This window comes from Strigops habroptila, chromosome W (assembly GCF_004027225.2).
Source record: "Strigops habroptila isolate Jane chromosome W, bStrHab1.2.pri, whole genome shotgun sequence".
In the NCBI taxonomy this organism is placed as follows: Eukaryota; Metazoa; Chordata; class Aves; order Psittaciformes; family Psittacidae; genus Strigops; species Strigops habroptila.
This window is the reverse complement of record NC_044301.2, coordinates 13,570,387-13,588,738: the sequence shown is the minus strand read 5'-3', so window position 1 is coordinate 13,588,738 and position 18,352 is coordinate 13,570,387. Positions and strand designations below refer to the sequence as shown.

Genomic DNA, 18,352 nt, shown 5'->3' with positions numbered 1-18,352 from the left:
TTCCCATCCATAAGCTGATCCGTAGACTGGAGAGCCAAGGAGTGATCAGCAGGACCCGCTCACCCTTTAATAGCCCCATATGGCCAGTGCAAAAGTCTAATGGAGAGTGGAGACTAACAGTAGACTATCGTGGCCTGAACGAAGTCACACCACCATTGAGTGCTGCCATATCAGACATGCTAGAACTTCAGTATGAACTGGAGTCAAAGGCAGCCAAGTGGGATGCCACAAGTGATATTGCCAATGCATTTTTCTCAATCCCTTTGGCAGCAGAGTGCAGGCCACAGTTCGCTTTTACTTGGAGGGGTGTCCCGTACTCTTGGAATCGACTGCCCGAGGGGTGGAAACACAGCCCTACCATCTGCCATGGATTGATCCAGACTGCACTGGAACAGGGGCAAGCTCCAGAACACCTGCAATACATTGATGACATCATCGTGTGGGGCGTTACAGCAGAAGAAGTTTTTGAGAAAGGGAGGAAGATAATCCAAATCCTGCTGAAGGCCGGTTTTGCCATAAAACGGAATAAGGTCAAGGGACCTGCACAGGAGATTCAATTTTTGGGAAGAAAATGGCAAGATGGACGTCGTCATTTCCTCACAGATGTGATCAACAAGATAACAGCAATGTCTCCACCAACTAACAAGAAAGAAACACAAGCTTTCTTAGGTGTTGTGGGGTTCTGGAGAATGCACATCCCAAATTACAGTCTGATTGTAAGCCCTCCCTATCACATGATGCAGATGAAGAATGATTTCAAATGGGGCCCTGAGCAACAACAAGCCTTTGAACAAATTAAATGAGAGATGTTTCATGCAGTAGCCCTTGGACCAGTCCAGGCTGGGCCAGATGTGAAAAACGTGCTCTATACTGCAGCTGGGGAGAATGGTCCTATCTGGAGCCTCTGGCAGAAAGCTACAGGAGACACTCGAGGTCGACCCCTCGGCTTTTGGAGTCAGGGATATAAAGGATGCGAGGCCAGCTATACTCCCACTGAAAAAGAGATACTGGCAGCCTATGAAGGGGTTCGAGCTGCTTCAGAAGTGATTGGAACTGAAGCACAGGTCCTCCTGGCACCCCGATTGCCTCTGCTGGGCTGGATGTTCAAAGGCAGAGTCTCCTCTACACATCATGCAACCGATGCTACATGGAATACGTGGGCCGCACTAATTACACAATGAGCTCGAATAGGAAATCCCAGTCATCCAGGAATTCTGGAAGTCATCATGCACTGGCCAGAGGGCAAAGATTTTGGGATGTCACCAGAGGAGGAGATGATTCGTGCTGAAGAGGCCCCACCATATAATGAACTGCCAGAAAGTGAGAAGCCATATGCGTTGTTAAATGATGGGTCATGGGGTATTGTAGGAGAGTGTCAGAGATGGAAGGCAACTGTGTGGAGTCCCCTGTGACAAGTTGCAGAAACTGCTGAAGGAGAGGGTGAATTGAGTCAGTTTGCAGAGGTGAAAGCCATCCAGCTGGCCTTGGACATTGCCGAATGAGAAAAATGGTCCGTACTTTCTCTCTATACTGACTCATGGATGGTGACAAATGCCCTGTGGGGGTGGTTGCAGCAATGGAAGCAGAGCAACTGGCAACGCAGAAGTAAACCCATCTGGGCTGCTGCATTGTGGCAAGATATCGCTGCTCGGGTGCAGAACCTGGTGGTGAAGGTATGCCACGTAGATGCTCATGTACCCAAGAGTCGGGCCACTGAGGAACAACCAACAGGTGGATAAAGCTGCTAAGATTGAAGTGGCTCAGATGGACTTAGATTGGCAACATAAGGGTGAATTATTTTTAGCCTGGTGGGCCCATGACACCTCAGGCAATCAAGGCAGAGATGCAACATACAGACGGGCTCGTGATGGAGGGGTGGACTTTACCATGGACACTATTGCCCAGGTTATTCACGAATGTGAAACGTGCTGCAATTAAGCAAGCCAAACAGTTAAAGCCTCTCTGGTATGGAGGACGATGGCTGAAGTACAAGTATGGGGAGGCCTGGCAGATTGACTATATTACACTCCCACTGACCCGCCAAGGCAAGTGCTATGTGCTTACCATGGTGGAAGCAACCACCGCATGGCTGGAAACATATGCTGTGCCCCATGCCACTGCCCGGAACACTATCCTGGGCCTTGAAAAACAAGTCTTGTGGCGACCTGGCACCCCAGAGAGAAATGAGTCAGACAACGGGACTCATTTCCGGAACAACCTTATAGACACTTGGGCCAAAGAGCACGGCATTGAGTGGGTATATCACATCCGCTACCATGCACCAGCCTCTGGGAAAATCGAATGGTACAATGGGCTGTTAAAGACTACACTGAGAGCAATGGGTGGTGGGACTTAGAAAGATTGGTATACACATTTACCAAAAACCACCTGGTTGGTCAACACTAGGGGATCTGCCAACAGGGCTGGCCCAGCCCAGTCAGAACTTTTACGTACTGTAGAGGGGGATAAAAAGTTCCTGTGGTGCACATAAAGAATTTGTTGGGGAAGACAGTCTGGGTTATTCCTGCTTCAGGTAAAGGCAAACCCACTCATGGGGTTGCTTTTGCTCAGGGACCTGGATATACTTGGTGGGTAATGCGGGAAGATGGGGAAGTCCGATGTGTACCTCAAGGGGATTTGATTTTGGGGGAAAACAGCCAATGAACTCAATTGTACGCTGTTGCCTGCTCTATAACACTTTTATAGCCCACCAGCTACATATCTTCAGGTCACCATCAACTGACCCTGACTTCCCTCCTATCATCACCCCAAGAAAGAATGTCCTTTGACGAAACCAGACGTGGTCAGCAGTGACCAGTGAGTTCAGCGGTGTCATCAGCAGGCAACAACCCAACACTACATATCGTCCCTCCTGCCCTGAAAGACTATTACAAGAGATGGAGCCTGACATCATGGACTGGATGAGTTCAGCAATTTTACAGGGATTGGTCCATGGACTAGGGAATGATATCTTTCTCTGTGTGTGGGTGTGGGTGTATATATATGTGTATATATGGAACAGGGGCAATGGTGTGTTGAGAGATGTGGGATCTGAACGTGACATGAATGGTATGGAATAAGGGGTGGATACTGTCCTGGGTTCAGCTATAGCAGTCATTTTTCTCCTTCTTAATAGCTGGTGCAGTGCTGTGTTTTTTAACTTTCAGCCTGGGAACAACACTAATAACACCAATGGTTTTAGTTGTTGCTAAGTAATGTTTACTCCAACCAAGGATTTTCTCAGTCTCATGCTTTGCCAGGGAGGAGGGGAAGCCGGGATGAAGCAGAGACAGGACACCTGACCCAAGCTGGCCAAAGGGGTATTCCATACCATGGCACGTCATGCCCAGTATATAAACTGGGGGGAGTTATCCGGAAGGCCTGAGATCACTGCTCGGGTCAGGCTGGGTATCGGTCGGCGGGTGGTGAGCAATTATATCCTCTCTCCTTGTTATTTCCCTTATCGTTATTATTATTAGTGGTAGTAGTAGCACTTCTGTATTATACCTTAGGCTTAGTTACGGGACTGCTCTTATCTCAACCCGTGGGAGTTACATTCTTCCGATTCTCCTCCCCATCCCTCCGGGAGCGGGGGAAGGAAGAAGTGGGGGGAGTGAGCGAGTGGCTGCTTGGTTCCGAGTTACTGGCTGGGCTCAAACCACGACAAATCTAAACTAGGAAAAATATTTTCCCAAATCTTACTCTCCCTGATGTGACAAAATTCTTTCTATTTTACACTGCTTTGTCCCAAAAATGGATGACATTGAAGGTGATGCTGGAAGCGGCAGAAAGAGGAACAGTCTCAAGAATGAGACTGTTTCCTGGCCAAAAGTCCATCTTTCTTATATGCAACCGAAATCACTCTGACAAGTCCTACTACTTTTCACTGTATGACTAGGGATGTACTGCTGCCCCAAATCTGTGGTGAAGGACAGATAGGAGGACTGGGTGGACTGTAGAGAAATCATCCCTTTAAGCCACATCATTGCATTCTTCTCTCACGTGTCTGATATCATTTACTAAGGAAAGACAATATATCTGATATTAAGGAAAAATAATGTGTTACTAAAGAGCAGCAATGGAAGCTTCTTCCTTGGAAATAGATACTTTAAAAAATCAGGACAGAAGCCAGAAGACAAATATACTCAGTCGTCTCCCAGTTTTGAGCATGTACTCTCCATTCAGGAATGGTGTAAGACCAGAAGTAGGATTTGTTTGACTGGTTTTTTTTAGAGGAAGAAGAATAGACAGGAATGGGTCAAATCCATATCGTTGTCATGTTGAAATAATGGGGTTTTTTCCTCCACTGGGTCTTAGGGAAGATCTGGGCAGAACCATGCCCATAGGAACAGATACAAGAGAAGGATTTGCCAGTTTGTGGCTTCCAGCAGATGCTATACTGCTAATTTTTCATCACACTTCAACCACAGTGCCATTAACTATAGACTAAAATCACTGTTTTGCAGTCATACAACACTGTCTGTCACCAATTGTTAAAGTGACACTAGAAAGTAATTCTACTTTTTCTTAATGTGCTAGGTATAAAAACAATACTTGGCACCATTAGTGTTCACTCAAACTCATTCCCACACAGTTTAAATATCCTGCAGTACACAAACCAGATATCAGATTTTCCAGAATGATCAATTCTTGCTCCTTGCTTTGCTTCATTTCTTACTTTCACATAAGTAATCCCTTGCTGCCGAACAAATGCTGAGCCTAAGGCTTTAACTTGCTGGAAAGGAAATGCCAAATTGCTCTTTGTGATACAATATGCATGCTGTATTCAGTAATAATTCACAAAATTATTTTAAAAACTCTTTCATATTATAGAAATAGGGTTGTAAATTTTAAAAAGAGGCCACTAACTTTACAAGTATCTCTATTTTCATTTTTCTTGTGAGACCTCACTTGGAGTACTGTGTACAGTTCTGGTGTCCTCAACATAAAAAGGACATGGAGCTGTTGGAGCGAGTCCAGAGGAGGGCCACGAGGATGATAAGAGGGCTGGAGCACCTCCCGTATGAAGACAGGCTGAGAGAGTTGGGGCTGTTCAGCCTGGAGAAGAGAAGGCTGCGTGGAGACCTCATAGCAGCCTTCCAGTATCTGAAGGGGGTCTATAAGGATGCTGGGGAGGGACTCTTCCTTAGGGACCATAGTGGTAGGACAAGGGGTAATGGGTTCAAACTTAAACAGGGGAAGTTTAGATTAGATATAAGGAAGAAGTTCTTTACAGTGAGGGTGGTGAAGCACTGGAATGGGTTGCCCAGGGAGGTTGTGGATGCTCCATCCCTGGCAGTGTTCAAGGCCAGGTTGGACAGAGCCTTGGACCATGTGGTTTAGGGCAAGGTGTCCCTGCCCATGGCAGGGGGGTTGGAACTAGATGATCTTAAGGTCCTTTCCAACCCTTACTATTCTATGATTCTATGATTCTATGATTCTCTATAATTTAAATCTTGCACAATATCCCAGCCATCTTGACCTTTTTAAAGGTAGACCTTGTTACCTCACCTGGGATTTTTGGAACAGCTCTTAAAACATTGCTCTTTTAGGCATTAGAGATGAAATTATTTAAACCCCCAGAGGGAATAGGGTACTGTTTGCATGTCTGAATGGATTTTTGCACTGTTCAGAGCCTATTATGAACAGGAAGGGAAGGTATATATACATGAAATAGAACAAGGCAGATATTTCAGAGGTGTGTAGTGCAATGGGACAGGAACAAAATAATTTACCGGGTTGAATCCCACAAAGCAGTGTCTCATACATTAACCCATCAAAGTACCTGACACGTACTTATAACCTCAAGGGCTTACACAATTTCTCTGAAGTTCATGGAAGTGCTGTGTTGGATCACGGCCAGGTTTCTCAGCTTCTTCTGTGATTATGCCTTGACACACCATCAACAAGTTTTTCCCTAAGCATGAAGGCCACAAGTGCATCCAAATGACATGGGTGTGGAGTGCAGGGGAAAACAATAGCAGATGGAAGAACAGATTCACTAGACAAGTGCTCCCTTTTCCAGCAAGATCTACATAAACCCAGTTGAGGCTGCTGAAAAACTGTGTACAGCAACAAAGGAGCATTTAGACCTTTCTGAAAACATCAAATAAAGCCTGTTAATGAGCATTTTGAATAGGTGTGTAAGGACCTGACCTCCAAGGAGTAAATATAAAAAATAGGAGTACACAGAAGCATATCATTGCTTAGGGGTAGATCCATAAACTTGTTTCTGGATAAAAAAGAGGAAGAGATTGGTCAAGTGTCAAAAGATAAAACTCGTCTTCAACGGACAGAGCCATGCTCATTCATGGCTGAGATTGCCTTGTACTGAGGAATCAAAGAAATATCTGCTAACACATATAAAACTTCTTGGAAATAGAGATATAGAAAATTTCAACTTTGGAGAAAGCTATGAAAAAAATAATTAAACTTCTGCCTTTGTGTTAATATTATTGAAATCATACATATATTTACTAAGAAACATATAGCAATGCATTCTACATTCTACAAAACACCATTTAGTGCACAGTCTGGGGTACCCAGTGTTGCACTCATACAGTGCCCTGACTTTTGAACATATCCAGCTCTCATAACTTCACTGGCTTTCACTGTATCAGATCAGGAATGAATTTAACCCTTGTGCTTACAGATGAGAGAATGCATTGAAAACTTGGCTTAATTAAGCTGCATCAACAGCATGTTACAAATAAAAGCAGAGCTTTTGTACTGTCAGAATAAAACATAGGCCAATAAATAAGCATTTGTTTTATAAAAGGGAAAAACACATTGAGAAAAAGTATCTTTAAAGAGAAAGAAGACAGCTGGGAAAACATGTCCATACCATAAGAACCCAATCCTAGAGCAACCAATCTCAAAGTAAATAAAAGAAGTTGCACTCTGAAATCAAACCTTCAGATTTCCTGAATTTGAGCTTTCTACTCCAAAAGTTATCTTGTAGAATATGTCTTTTTCTTTCAAGTCTTATTCAAATCAAAAGTATTGCATCATGTGGTATACAACTGGTATTTAAATACAACTAAGTACATTAAGCAGTAAGCCAAATAAAGTGGCATTAGCTCTATTAACAGACACTCTCCCTCCTCTTACAGTTCTTATTTTAAACAGAGCATATTTTTCTAAAGGGGCCTGGTACCATATGTCTAAAGACTGATTTTTCTGGCTTTATTCATGGAATAAGAATATCCCTTAGCAAAGCAGAGGTCATTACCATCTCTAAATAGTGAAAGGTTCAAAAACATGTCATGATGTATTTAAAAAAAAAAAAAAAGAAAAAAGATGTCTCTATGGGAAAATTTGTATGTGATATAAAGTGCAAGAAAGCAACATAATGCTGTCACGTCACACCTACTATTTTATTTCTATACTGAGACCACCAGACTTTCAAGGGTACAGGGTACCGTTTACTGTCTGAATATCCACAGAAATAGACATTGTTTAAGCAGGCCCCCAAGTTTTTTAACATACTTGCCCAAATTATCAAACTATTAAGTCAAACAGGACATACAAATATAGAAAGATTTCTTCAAAAGAAGAAATCTCAAAGTTTGGAAATTCAAGTAGGTAGGACTCTGACTGACATGAATTGCTATCTATATTGCTTTATACAATTACTTCCTATTTCTAAATACACCGAGTTGTTCTTTTACATTGTTATATTTCAGAGGGCTAAAAAAGAGACAATGTTTTAAATAGATTTTAAGTACTGATTGTCAGGAAACAGCTTTCAGAGCATTAAAAGCCTGATCGAAAGAGTAATTCTAAAGGAATTAATAGTTTGATAAAAGCCACTTAGTTATCACCTATGGACTTGAAAGGTTTGAATCAGGCTCTCCATGGTACTTTCTAGGTGACTGAAATGTTCTTGCCAAATCATTTTACTTAAGTAATTATAGCAATTGCCACTGATTAGTGAAAAATAATATTCCTGTTGACAAAATTGTCATGGTTTCTTATTTCTTCTTCCCTTTAAAAAAAAACCACAAACCCTTCTCCATCCTTTTTTAATCTGGTTATCCACTTTGTATTTTATTTAGAAAAGAAATAATTATTCAGTTAAAATTGCAGTAATTTGTTTCAAAACAATGTGTTGTCAAATCGCTAAAATTAGGCCAGGGGAAAAAAAAAGCCCAACCAAAAAACAAAACAAAAAAAACCTCAACAACCAACCAACCAAACAAAACAAAACCAAACAAAAAAACCCAAACCAAAAACCAAAAACCAAACAACCAAACCTACAAACAAGGTAAAAAACATACCTTAAGGAGAAACCCAAGACTTCTATAGCAATAGGCTTTCCTTTTCTTCTTCTAAAACTATCTTAAAATCAGCATCCCTCATGCTTACTTCTCATCTTTTGGGAATATTCCTTAAAATCTGCAGAGCCTCAGGAAACTTCTACAGCAAAATCCAAACTAGCTGTTATTAGGTAAAACTTTTTACACTGCTTCATTCTCTCCAGATACCAGAGGTAAAAAGAAAATATTAAAAAAATCAGATTAATAATAAACGTAGGAGAGGGAAGGGAGCAGTGTGAGAAGGGCAGGAAATTTGGTAGATGCTTTGCCTGAAACCAGAAATTTTGCTGTAGCACTATTATATTCTCCTGCAGGCAGTGAATATCTTTTGGTTTGGGTTTTTTTTTCAGACTTTTCAGCATTCTTCAGTGGAATTCAACTTGCAGGGAAAAAAACTTTCCTTACAAATTCCACCTGTAGGTTAATTGTAAAGCTTTTAGGACTAGAGTTTCATTACAGAACTCACAGGACTATCTGTCTCACAAGTGAAGCACTTAATCCAGGACAAAACATGTTGCTTTCATCCATGTTCCTGACCATCAAAAGCCCTAAGCTGGAACATAGGCAAGAGGGAGTTCTCAAATTTATTATTGTAAAATAAGAAAAGAGCAGCTCCATGAAAGGCTGTCACTTTGAGCTAAAAAGATGTCTTTAAGTATTTTCTTCCATTAAGGAACATTTTTATATTTAGAAATAAGCCAATTACAATTACATGCACCATTTTGTAGAACACAGATGGCAAACTCTTACCTCCTTCTTGGTAAATTCTGGTGGATGATCATTTCTGTCATCAATAAGAATAGTGGCAGTTACTGTACCAGTTAGTCCTGCATCAATAACACCCATATCCTTAGCTACTATAACTAGTTCATATTTCGGGGTTTCCATTGTCTGAAAAAATAACAAAAAAAAAAAAGGTTAAAAAAACCCACCTCACAACAGATTGCATACTACTTTTAATTCACATTAAAATAATAATTAAAAAAAATCTAGAACTTAATTTGATGTGCTAAAACATAGCATAGAAACAGATCACAGTTATCACAGTGTTTTACCAAATCAGAAGCACAGCTTTCTATGAGCTTCAGCTGCTACAATGGAAACCTTAATTGGAATACAATATGAAGGAATACTGTGAATACTGGTAAACAGTACATAATCTATCCCGTTATTTAAGGGAATTATAAAAAAGGAAAGAAATTAAGCTATACCTGCACTTAAAGAGTAAGCTTGCACTTCAGTGCACTAATATTTAGCAGCTTGCTTCATCAGTGTTATGATGGGTATATAATTAAATACTAGTGTCACAATCTACGTATAAATTCACTTTTATTAAATCACATTCATTCTGTTTATTAGCATTAGAATGGTAATCTAAGTTTGCTTCACTGTAAGAAACAAGAAAGCAGTTTCTAAAATGGGTGACTGCCAGTTATTGTACAAAGCGAATGCGTATAGTAACAGTAATGATTTACATCTACAATATCCAATTCCTATGGCATAGTTACTTATCTGACTGCCTATCTATTGTAGAACCAGACAGCATAGGTCCACTGCAAAAGCCATACTTAATTTCCCTCCACTGAAAGACATCTATAACTTGGAAAAAAATTTGTGGCTACCGTTCTGCAAAGGGAATGTGACAGCATTTCTAATTCACTTATCACATCAGGCATGAAAGCACATCTGTTTGCAAGCTGGACAATGGGGTAGTAATACATCCCATCAAAGGGAGCTATGATCAGCATCAGAACCTGCTCCCATGGAACTCATAGGGAATTTTGACACGGATTTCACTGCAGACAAGACTGGGCACTTAATTAAAATGAATATTTTCCCCATTTGTATGGCTGTCTTGTATGGAACCATCTGCCCAAAGACCATATGTGCTGCATCATCAATGGAGGACACAGATGGGAAAAAGTGCTGCAGCCACCTTTAAAACTATATAGTAAGAATGTCATGTGTGCTCAGGAATGTTTTTTTCAAACCTTGAAAAATAAGCCTGGATCTCAGGGGCAAAGTGACATAGTGATGCCTGAAAGGGTGGATAGGCTACCATTGCTAGAGGGCTAGTTTAACCTCAGACCAGCTCTATTGGCTAACTGTGTTTACAAGAACCAAGGCTACACATCTTTGACATCACACATCCTATGTCCTTTATCTAACACTTTTCCAGAGAATTAACATGCAGCGAGACAACTGGTGTGAAACTCCATATAGCAACACAGTGATCTCTACCACCCATACGCTGCCTTATAAAGCAGAATCAAGGAAGGTGAAGTAGGGCTTATCCCATAGCAGAGAACACAGAATGGTTTGGGTTGGAAGGGACCTTTAAATGTCATCTAGCCCACCCCCTCTGCAATGAGCAGGGACATCTTCAACTATAACTGTAGCAATAGGACAAGGGGTAATGGGTTTAAACTTAAACAGGGGAAGTTCAGGTTAGATATGAGGAAGAAGTTCTTTACTGTGGGGGTGGTGAGGCACTGGAACAGCTTGCACAAAGAAGTGGTAAATGCTCCGTCCCTGGCAGTGTTCAAGGCCAGGTTGGACAGAGCCTTGGGCGACATGGTCTTGTGTGAGGCATCCCTGCCCATGGCAGGGGGATTGGAACTAGATGATCTTAAGGTCCTTTCCAACCCTAACTATTCTATGATTCTATGTTCAGAGCTCCATCCAACTTGACCTTGAATGTTTCTGGGGATGAAGCATCTGCCACCTCTCCGGGCAACTTGTTCCAGTGTCTCGCCACTCATCATAAAAAAATTCCTCCTTATATCTAGTCTGAATCTACCCTTTTTTAGTTTAAAACCATTACTCCTTGTCCTATCACAAGAGACTCTATTAAAAAGTCTGTCCCTATCTTAAGTCCCCTCTAAGTACTGAAAGTCCACAATAAGGTCTCCCCAGAGCCTTCTCCAGGCTGAACAACCCTAACTCTCTCAGCCTTTTCTCATAGGAGAGCCTTTTTGTGGCCCTCCTCAGGACTCACTCCAACAGGTCCAGAGGAGCACATGTAAGGAGATCCCAATTCCTTAGTACTTGAATCTTGAAGCATTTTTAGGCCACGAGAGAAGCAACCATGTCATGTGTTCATCAGCAGTTTATTTGCATGGAAAATCCATGAGTCAAGCCAGAAGATATATTTAGTTCTAAAAACATACAGACTACTAGAAAATCAGATGACACTGCCACATAGGGGATCCTAAGAAATGTATTTCCTTAAGTCTTACAACATTATTCCATGAAATTAATCTCAGAAGGCAGCAAACCATGAACAGGATTTTGATTTATAACATCATAAATATACACAAAGAAATATTACTGACATCTCAAACACAAATTCAGATGACAGAGTGGAACAAAATTTACAGTTTTCATGTGTTTATTTTCTAAAATGTATTCAATGTATTTAAACCTGAATGGAGCTTCTCCCCCCTCCCCTAGAAGCAGCTTTTTCATTATTTTGATGAGGAAGTTGTTATTGGATGGAAAACTTAGAAAGCCATTTATCACTTCATGTTCATAAGCCTCTTTTCTCAGAAAGAGGCCCATTTTTACTCACAAATTGGCCTTTTTTCCTTTGAAAACTGTCCCATTTTCTATTGAAAGCAAGCTCATTTATGCTAGAAATTGTGTCTACTGCAGCAGTAATTTCTGTGCCAGGAGTCCAATGTCTAAGCTCGCAACGGAATGTGAAAAACATTGAATTTTGAGTAGTATTTCATATCATTATGAATACTTCACACTTTCCTGCTATGCAACACTTTCTACATCTAGTTCTGTCACCAAATATTTGCTTTGTTAGAGAAAGCAACTCCTAATAGATCCAAACCCGGAGCAGAGGCATGTTCCCATCACTCTCTTTACACCAGGAGATTGCACATAAAGGACATTTTAGCATTTCTCATACTTTAGCCCAGTTAATTCAGGCACTAGTAGCAATTATTTGGATCTGTTATTTATCACACTACTGGTAAATCCTGGGGCATGAGAGTGGAGATCTGTGGACAGAGCATGAGTCCCTGTGCTCTTACTAACCCATTCCTCAGCTGATGGCAACGTGGAGGGCCAGGGTCTGTGCTGGGGCATCCCCCAGGCTGGGGGCTGCAGTGCAAGCTGCCATGGCAGCTCCCTGGTTTCCCTCTTCACTGGGCTCAGGACCTTTACCCCAGTACAAGGGATAAAAGGGGAGCACTTGCTCCCACCTTGTGAGAAACAAGTGCTCCTAGAGGTGGGCAGTGGAGGAGAAAAGCAGCCTTCCATCACCTTCTCCATCCTTGCTACACCGTGCAGGTTAGAGATAAATGCAGCACTCACTACTGGTAGCATTTTGGGACTCCACAGTTGCTCAGACTGTTGTCCCACCATGATGTTGCCTGTCACTAATCCCAGGCCTCCTGCTTCTCAAAGCAGTGGCCTAAACCCTGAAGCATACTCTTGCAAAACCAATCCAATTACTACCATCCGGATAGTGAGATGCTAGCAATATAAACCTGCAACAACTCTCAACATAGTTGATCTACAGATAAAATGGATAATAGATGATTTTAATACACATAAGTTGCTGCTTCTGTGGCTTATTATTTATCAACTGACTTTATGGAGTGAAACACTGTTGAGAGGGTTTGTATAATTACAGCAAGAGAACCATTCCTGTCCCCATAAATTTTCACTCCAGTCATTTAAACACGGCAGGGGTGACACTGGCAAATTGTTTGGTTTGCCAAAGAGGTGAGCTGTGTCTTGAGTGTTTTTCCTTGAAGGTCCTCCCACTGCCATTCTCACCGGTATTAATATTCCTATCAGATTTCACTCCCCTGCTGCCTTGACATAACTGATTCAGCACTAGGAAAGCAAAGAGAAGCCAGAAAGGCACTTTTTTAGATTCCTGAAAATGCCAAGAGGATATAATCACAACAAAGGGAATAAACACTTCAGTGCAGCTACACACAGGTGGAACAAATGAAGTGATTACTTTTAGGTAGTGTCAAATGAAACCACAGAATTATAGAATGGTTAGGGTTGGAAAGGACCCTAAGATCATCTAATTCCAACCCCCCTGCCATGGGCAGGGATGCCTCACACAAGACCATGTCGCCCAAGGCTCTGTCCAACCTGGCCTTGAACACTGCCAGGGACGGAGCATTTACCACTTCTTCGTGCAAGCTGTTCCAGTGCCTCACCACCCTCACAGTAAAGAACTTCTTCCTCGTACCTAACCTGAACTTCCCCTGTTTAAGCTTAAACCCATTACCCCTTGTTCTGACTCTACAGTCCCTTATGAAAAGTCCCTCTCTGGCATCCTTGTAGGCCCCCTTCAGATATTGGAAGGCTGCTATGAGGTCTCCACACAGTCTTTTCTCCAGGCTGAACAGTCCCAACTTTCTCAGACTGTCTTCATACGGGAGGTGCTCCAGCCCCCTTATCGTCCTTGTGGCCCTCCTCTGGACTTGCTCCAACAGCTCCATGTCCTTTTTATGTTGAGGACACCAGAACTGTACGCAGTACTCCAAGCGGGGTCTCACGAGAGCAGAGTAGAAGGGCAGGATCACCTCCTTCAACCTGATGGTCACATTCCTTTTGATGAAGCCCAGGATACGGTTGACTTTCTGGGCTGTGAGCACACACTGCCGGCTCATGTTCAGTTTCTCGTCAACCAACACCCCCAAGTCCTTCTCCTCAGGGCTGCTCTGAATCTCTTCTCTGCCCAACCTGTAGCTGTGCCTGGGATTTCCCTGACCCAGGTGTAGGACCTTGCACTTGGCTTTGTTGAACTTCATGAGGGTGGCATTGGCCCACCTCTCAAGCGTGTCAAGGTAAACCAGACAATGATAGACTCCAGAAACAATCTCTCCAGTGTTTCCTCCTGGCTGGGTGTCCCCCGTGAAGTGCCTATAGCTACAACTTCATCTGCTGCTCTTCAGTTACTGTAATACACCTATGAATTGCACATCCAGAAAAGGGCACACTTGGTATCAGCACACCCAAGCCTTGATTTGGTGCTTCAGTGCTTCATCTAAAACAAACTGGGGAGAACAGAAATTCCTGACTTCACATAAAGTACTCTGTTGCTAAGATCAAAGTAAACAGTATGTGGGAAGTAAACACCATACAGAATGTTCAAAACTCTTGTAAGGGTTTGAAGTATCCTTTCAGGCTATCTTAATACTTAGTAGCATTTTTCCTGTTATCTCTTTGGCTTTCAGCAGCCTTCTCTGGTCTTTTTCATTAATGGAAACATATGGCCACACAATAAAATAAATATGCATCTTGCTTTTGCATTTTAAGCTCTGGAAAACTCCCCAATCCACATTCTGCAAGTCTTTCTCTGGCTTTGTCATACTGGTCTGTCATTTGAGTAATAGTTTAGTTCCTGTTGTATCAGTCATTATCTAAAAATCCATACAGATTTTTCTTTATTTAGCCAAAACAAAAGTGGTTACACTCACCAGCTTAATTTTATTTATTTATTTATTTAAATTGACATATTTGTATAATGTAGTCCAAATTAAAGTTTGTTAGGAACATGTGCCCTCAGAACATTTTCTTTTTTTACACATTTGTCTTTTTTTCCCCCTACTCTTTTCTGGTTCCCTCTCTAAAATAGGTTTCTCTTATTTTCTATCAGCTAATATGACAATGGAAGCTGCTGACATTTTGTCTCAACTTTTAGCCAAACTTCCCTTTATCCCCCTGGGAAGAAAAATCTAACTTTCCATGTCTTCCTTTCATAAAGGTTGAGCATTTACCCTGACTCCAGGTAAATGACTCAAATCTGCCCAGACAGCCCAACTCATTCTGCTTTTCCCTTCAGGAAACTTTTTGAATATGCATCCTGTACAATTTCTTGATAACAGGCATACAGCCAACACTATATCCTCTGGAAAATGCCTGCTGTACTTCAAAGCATGTTCTCCCTTAGATTCATGAAACTGTAACTTCCTGAAAAATCCTCTGTCTTCTGCACAGGCCTGATGTGAAGGGCTCTCCACATCTCTACTTCCTTTTCTGTAGGAAGCACCCAAATAGGGGAAAGTCTAGCTTCTGAAATCAGAGGTACCACTGTGTACCTGAGTGGTACCTGAGTGGTTCATGCATTAGAGTCAGCACACATTAGCAGCCTACCAGAGCTATCTCAGATGTAGTACATTTGTGTGATTTGTATGGTTAGAAGTAAAGAATTAAATTCTGAACTTATTTAATAAGGCTATGCTTTTTTTCCCAATTGATAGAAACAAACCAACTTACACTAAGGCCCAAATTAATTGAATTGCAAAAGTTTAAGCATTATGTGTTAAAATACAAGATTATCCTATGAGCTCATACATTGAGTATTGATAGCTGAAATATGGTAGAAAACAGCACATTTAATACAAACTTCTGTCTTGCTTTGGGAAAAGTACAAATCAGAGAACCTGTTGAAAAAATGTTATCGATTATACAAGGACGATGTTTTAACAGGACATGTTTTTTTAGAGTACATGTTTAACACATACTGAAATACCAGTCCCAGCAGAGGGTCTGGATGGAGCATCTTGTAGTGCCTGTCTATGCCCCAACCCAACTATCTGCAGAAACAAGGGCACATAGGATGGGGCAAGTAACACAAGTCCAAGCCTCTCACCTTGATGTGAGCAGCAAGATGCAGGATGACAGGGAGCCCAGAAGCAATCCCAGGTCACACAGTTTGCCCATAGCCCAAATGAGACAATACATAAATAGAATCATAGAATCTTTTTTTTTTTTTTTTTTACCCATTTATGAAATCGGTCAACGTTAACTGCTTTTTATTACTGCAGCGGCATGGTAGACAAATTTACATAATCCGGGTCATAACACCTCACCACTGCTGATCTGCAATTTGCAGAAGAGTAATTGTGACTGCAGCAAGATGATGCACACTTTTTTTTCAACTTCTGGACTTTTTCTTGTCCTCGTTCTAGTAGAAATGATAGGCAGCAGTATGCATCAAAATTTTGTGCTACCTAATAATTTCTGAGCTCATTCTCCCTTCTCTGTTCTCCCTTGAGCAATGCTAATCAGTGTCAAAAAATTTAAACTAGCTAAATATGTCAAATTAGAACTGATCTACATAGTGGATAGTGACTCTCTGAAAACTCTGTGCTTACTTGGTAAACTGGCAATACTGGCTAAGTTAAAAAAAAATCTATTTACCAAGCTACAGGACTTGCATTTGGCATGTTAGCTAGCCCCATGTATTCAGGCAGAACTTGTGGTTCCTTCTCGAACCCTTCCTTCATGCTATCATCCCCACCCGACCTCCATGAGACCGCTGTTCCATTAGTAAACAGGTTTTGATTCAGAGGGAGATGATATCCTACCCTGCAGATTCCAGTGCTGGGCTGAAGAAACATTCTGAGCTAACTGTAAAGCCAATGCAATACATCTCACCTAGCCGATGGGAAGCCTGGAGGGGACCTTACACCTCCACTGAAGACTACTGTTTCAGGGGTACATATGCTTTATATACATATGTCGGACACCAACCTGCAGTTCCTTTGATGGGGCTTCTATATGCCAGGGGACCTTTATTTCTGGCTGAATATACATTCTTTTATCCCTTATCACAAAGGTGCATAAAACAGATTTAATCAGGTCTACAGAATATAATAGTGTCAAACAGTTATGGTGACTATGAGTTGGGGCTTAAGTAACAAAGTTATATTTTCAGTAGGTCAAGCTGTCTTGTGCTCAGAATGAAATAACACCATTTGCCCAATGAAGAGAAACCATTCTGACAAAGCAAAGGTGTCTTAAGAGGCTTTTAAAACTAAAGCAAACCTCAGATATATGCAATTATATACAAGCACTTGATAACATCCTATTAAAAAGTACTTTAATGTATGTTTAGTTAATAATGAAATCTGTGCTCATACAGCAGACTTGGCTAACTGATAACTGCATATGCAGCCATACTTTTATTTCTCAGTATGGAAGAATATCACATGTGCATCCAGCTCAAGAAACACATTTGCTTGCCATGTATAACTAACCTATTGATGTTTAAAAATGTAAAATAAACAAATTAATCATATCTGATTAGGTCTGAGAAGTCACTACTCTTAATTTTTTTAGATTAATTTTATGCTTTTGAGGTTTTTCAAAAGAAACAGGTTCAGATCTGAGTTACAGAAACAAGGACTATTTTAGAAAGTGTTGTTAACTATTTGCAATAGGCTACCAATTTGAAAGCAACTTCCTATTTGCTGTAAAAGGAAGGCCATTCCAAAGCATTTGCAATGTCAAAATAGTGTTCACGTATCTCCAACTACATTCACGATGAAAAAACTTGTAGACACTGATTGTACTGAAACCTGTCATAGATTCTCTGGATCAGTAATTCTCAACCTTTTTAGCACTACTACAGCACATGCAGCATTTTCATGTGCTTCATGTGGGGTTGACTTTGCTGTGTCTAGCCCCACTATGGACTTGGGATGCAGCAGGTGAGGAGAAACACTGCCACTTTTTATAAACAGCATGTATTCTGCATGGATCTAGCATTTTATGTCTACAGAACAGATAATAATTCAGCACTGTTGGCCATGCAAAGCACAGCGATAAGGGTTGTTTTTTTTTTACACTGACAACAAAGTAATTTATTTTTCATTCATCTGGCAGTGTCTGCTGTACACATGTATGCATTTCTGTGTATGCACACAGAGCACACAGATCTCTAAGAGAATAATGAATTCTAATGCACTGTATCATTAAAACTGCAAGTCTCAAACACGCCTGTTTCATACGCTTCAAAGCAGAACATAATATGAACTTCAGTATCACTTTTCACTCAGTTATACAGAATAAATATGTATTAATTAACTAGTGCATAAATGAAATTAATTCCATGGTGCTATGGCCATGCACAATAGTTTTATAGCAATAATTCATTCAAATTAAAAAAAAAAAAAAAAAACCCAAACAAAAAAACTCAAACCCAAAACCCAGAAACAAAGAACAAACGACAGAAGAGAGGTGGATTTCTCCTGGGACCTGATGAAATC

General features: G+C 41.1%; 1 protein-coding gene across 1 annotated transcript in view; it reads right to left on the bottom strand.

The window, feature by feature from the left end:
* The window catches only part of LOC115619248 (cadherin-13), a 297,405-nt gene that overhangs the window by 84,170 nt on the left and 194,883 nt on the right, over positions 1-18,352 (bottom strand). Inside the window, exon 6 of the mRNA XM_030511297.1 lies at positions 9,069-9,209. Coding sequence (XP_030367157.1) covers positions 9,069-9,209 — 141 coding nt within the window. The remainder of the gene's footprint in view (positions 1-9,068; positions 9,210-18,352) is intronic.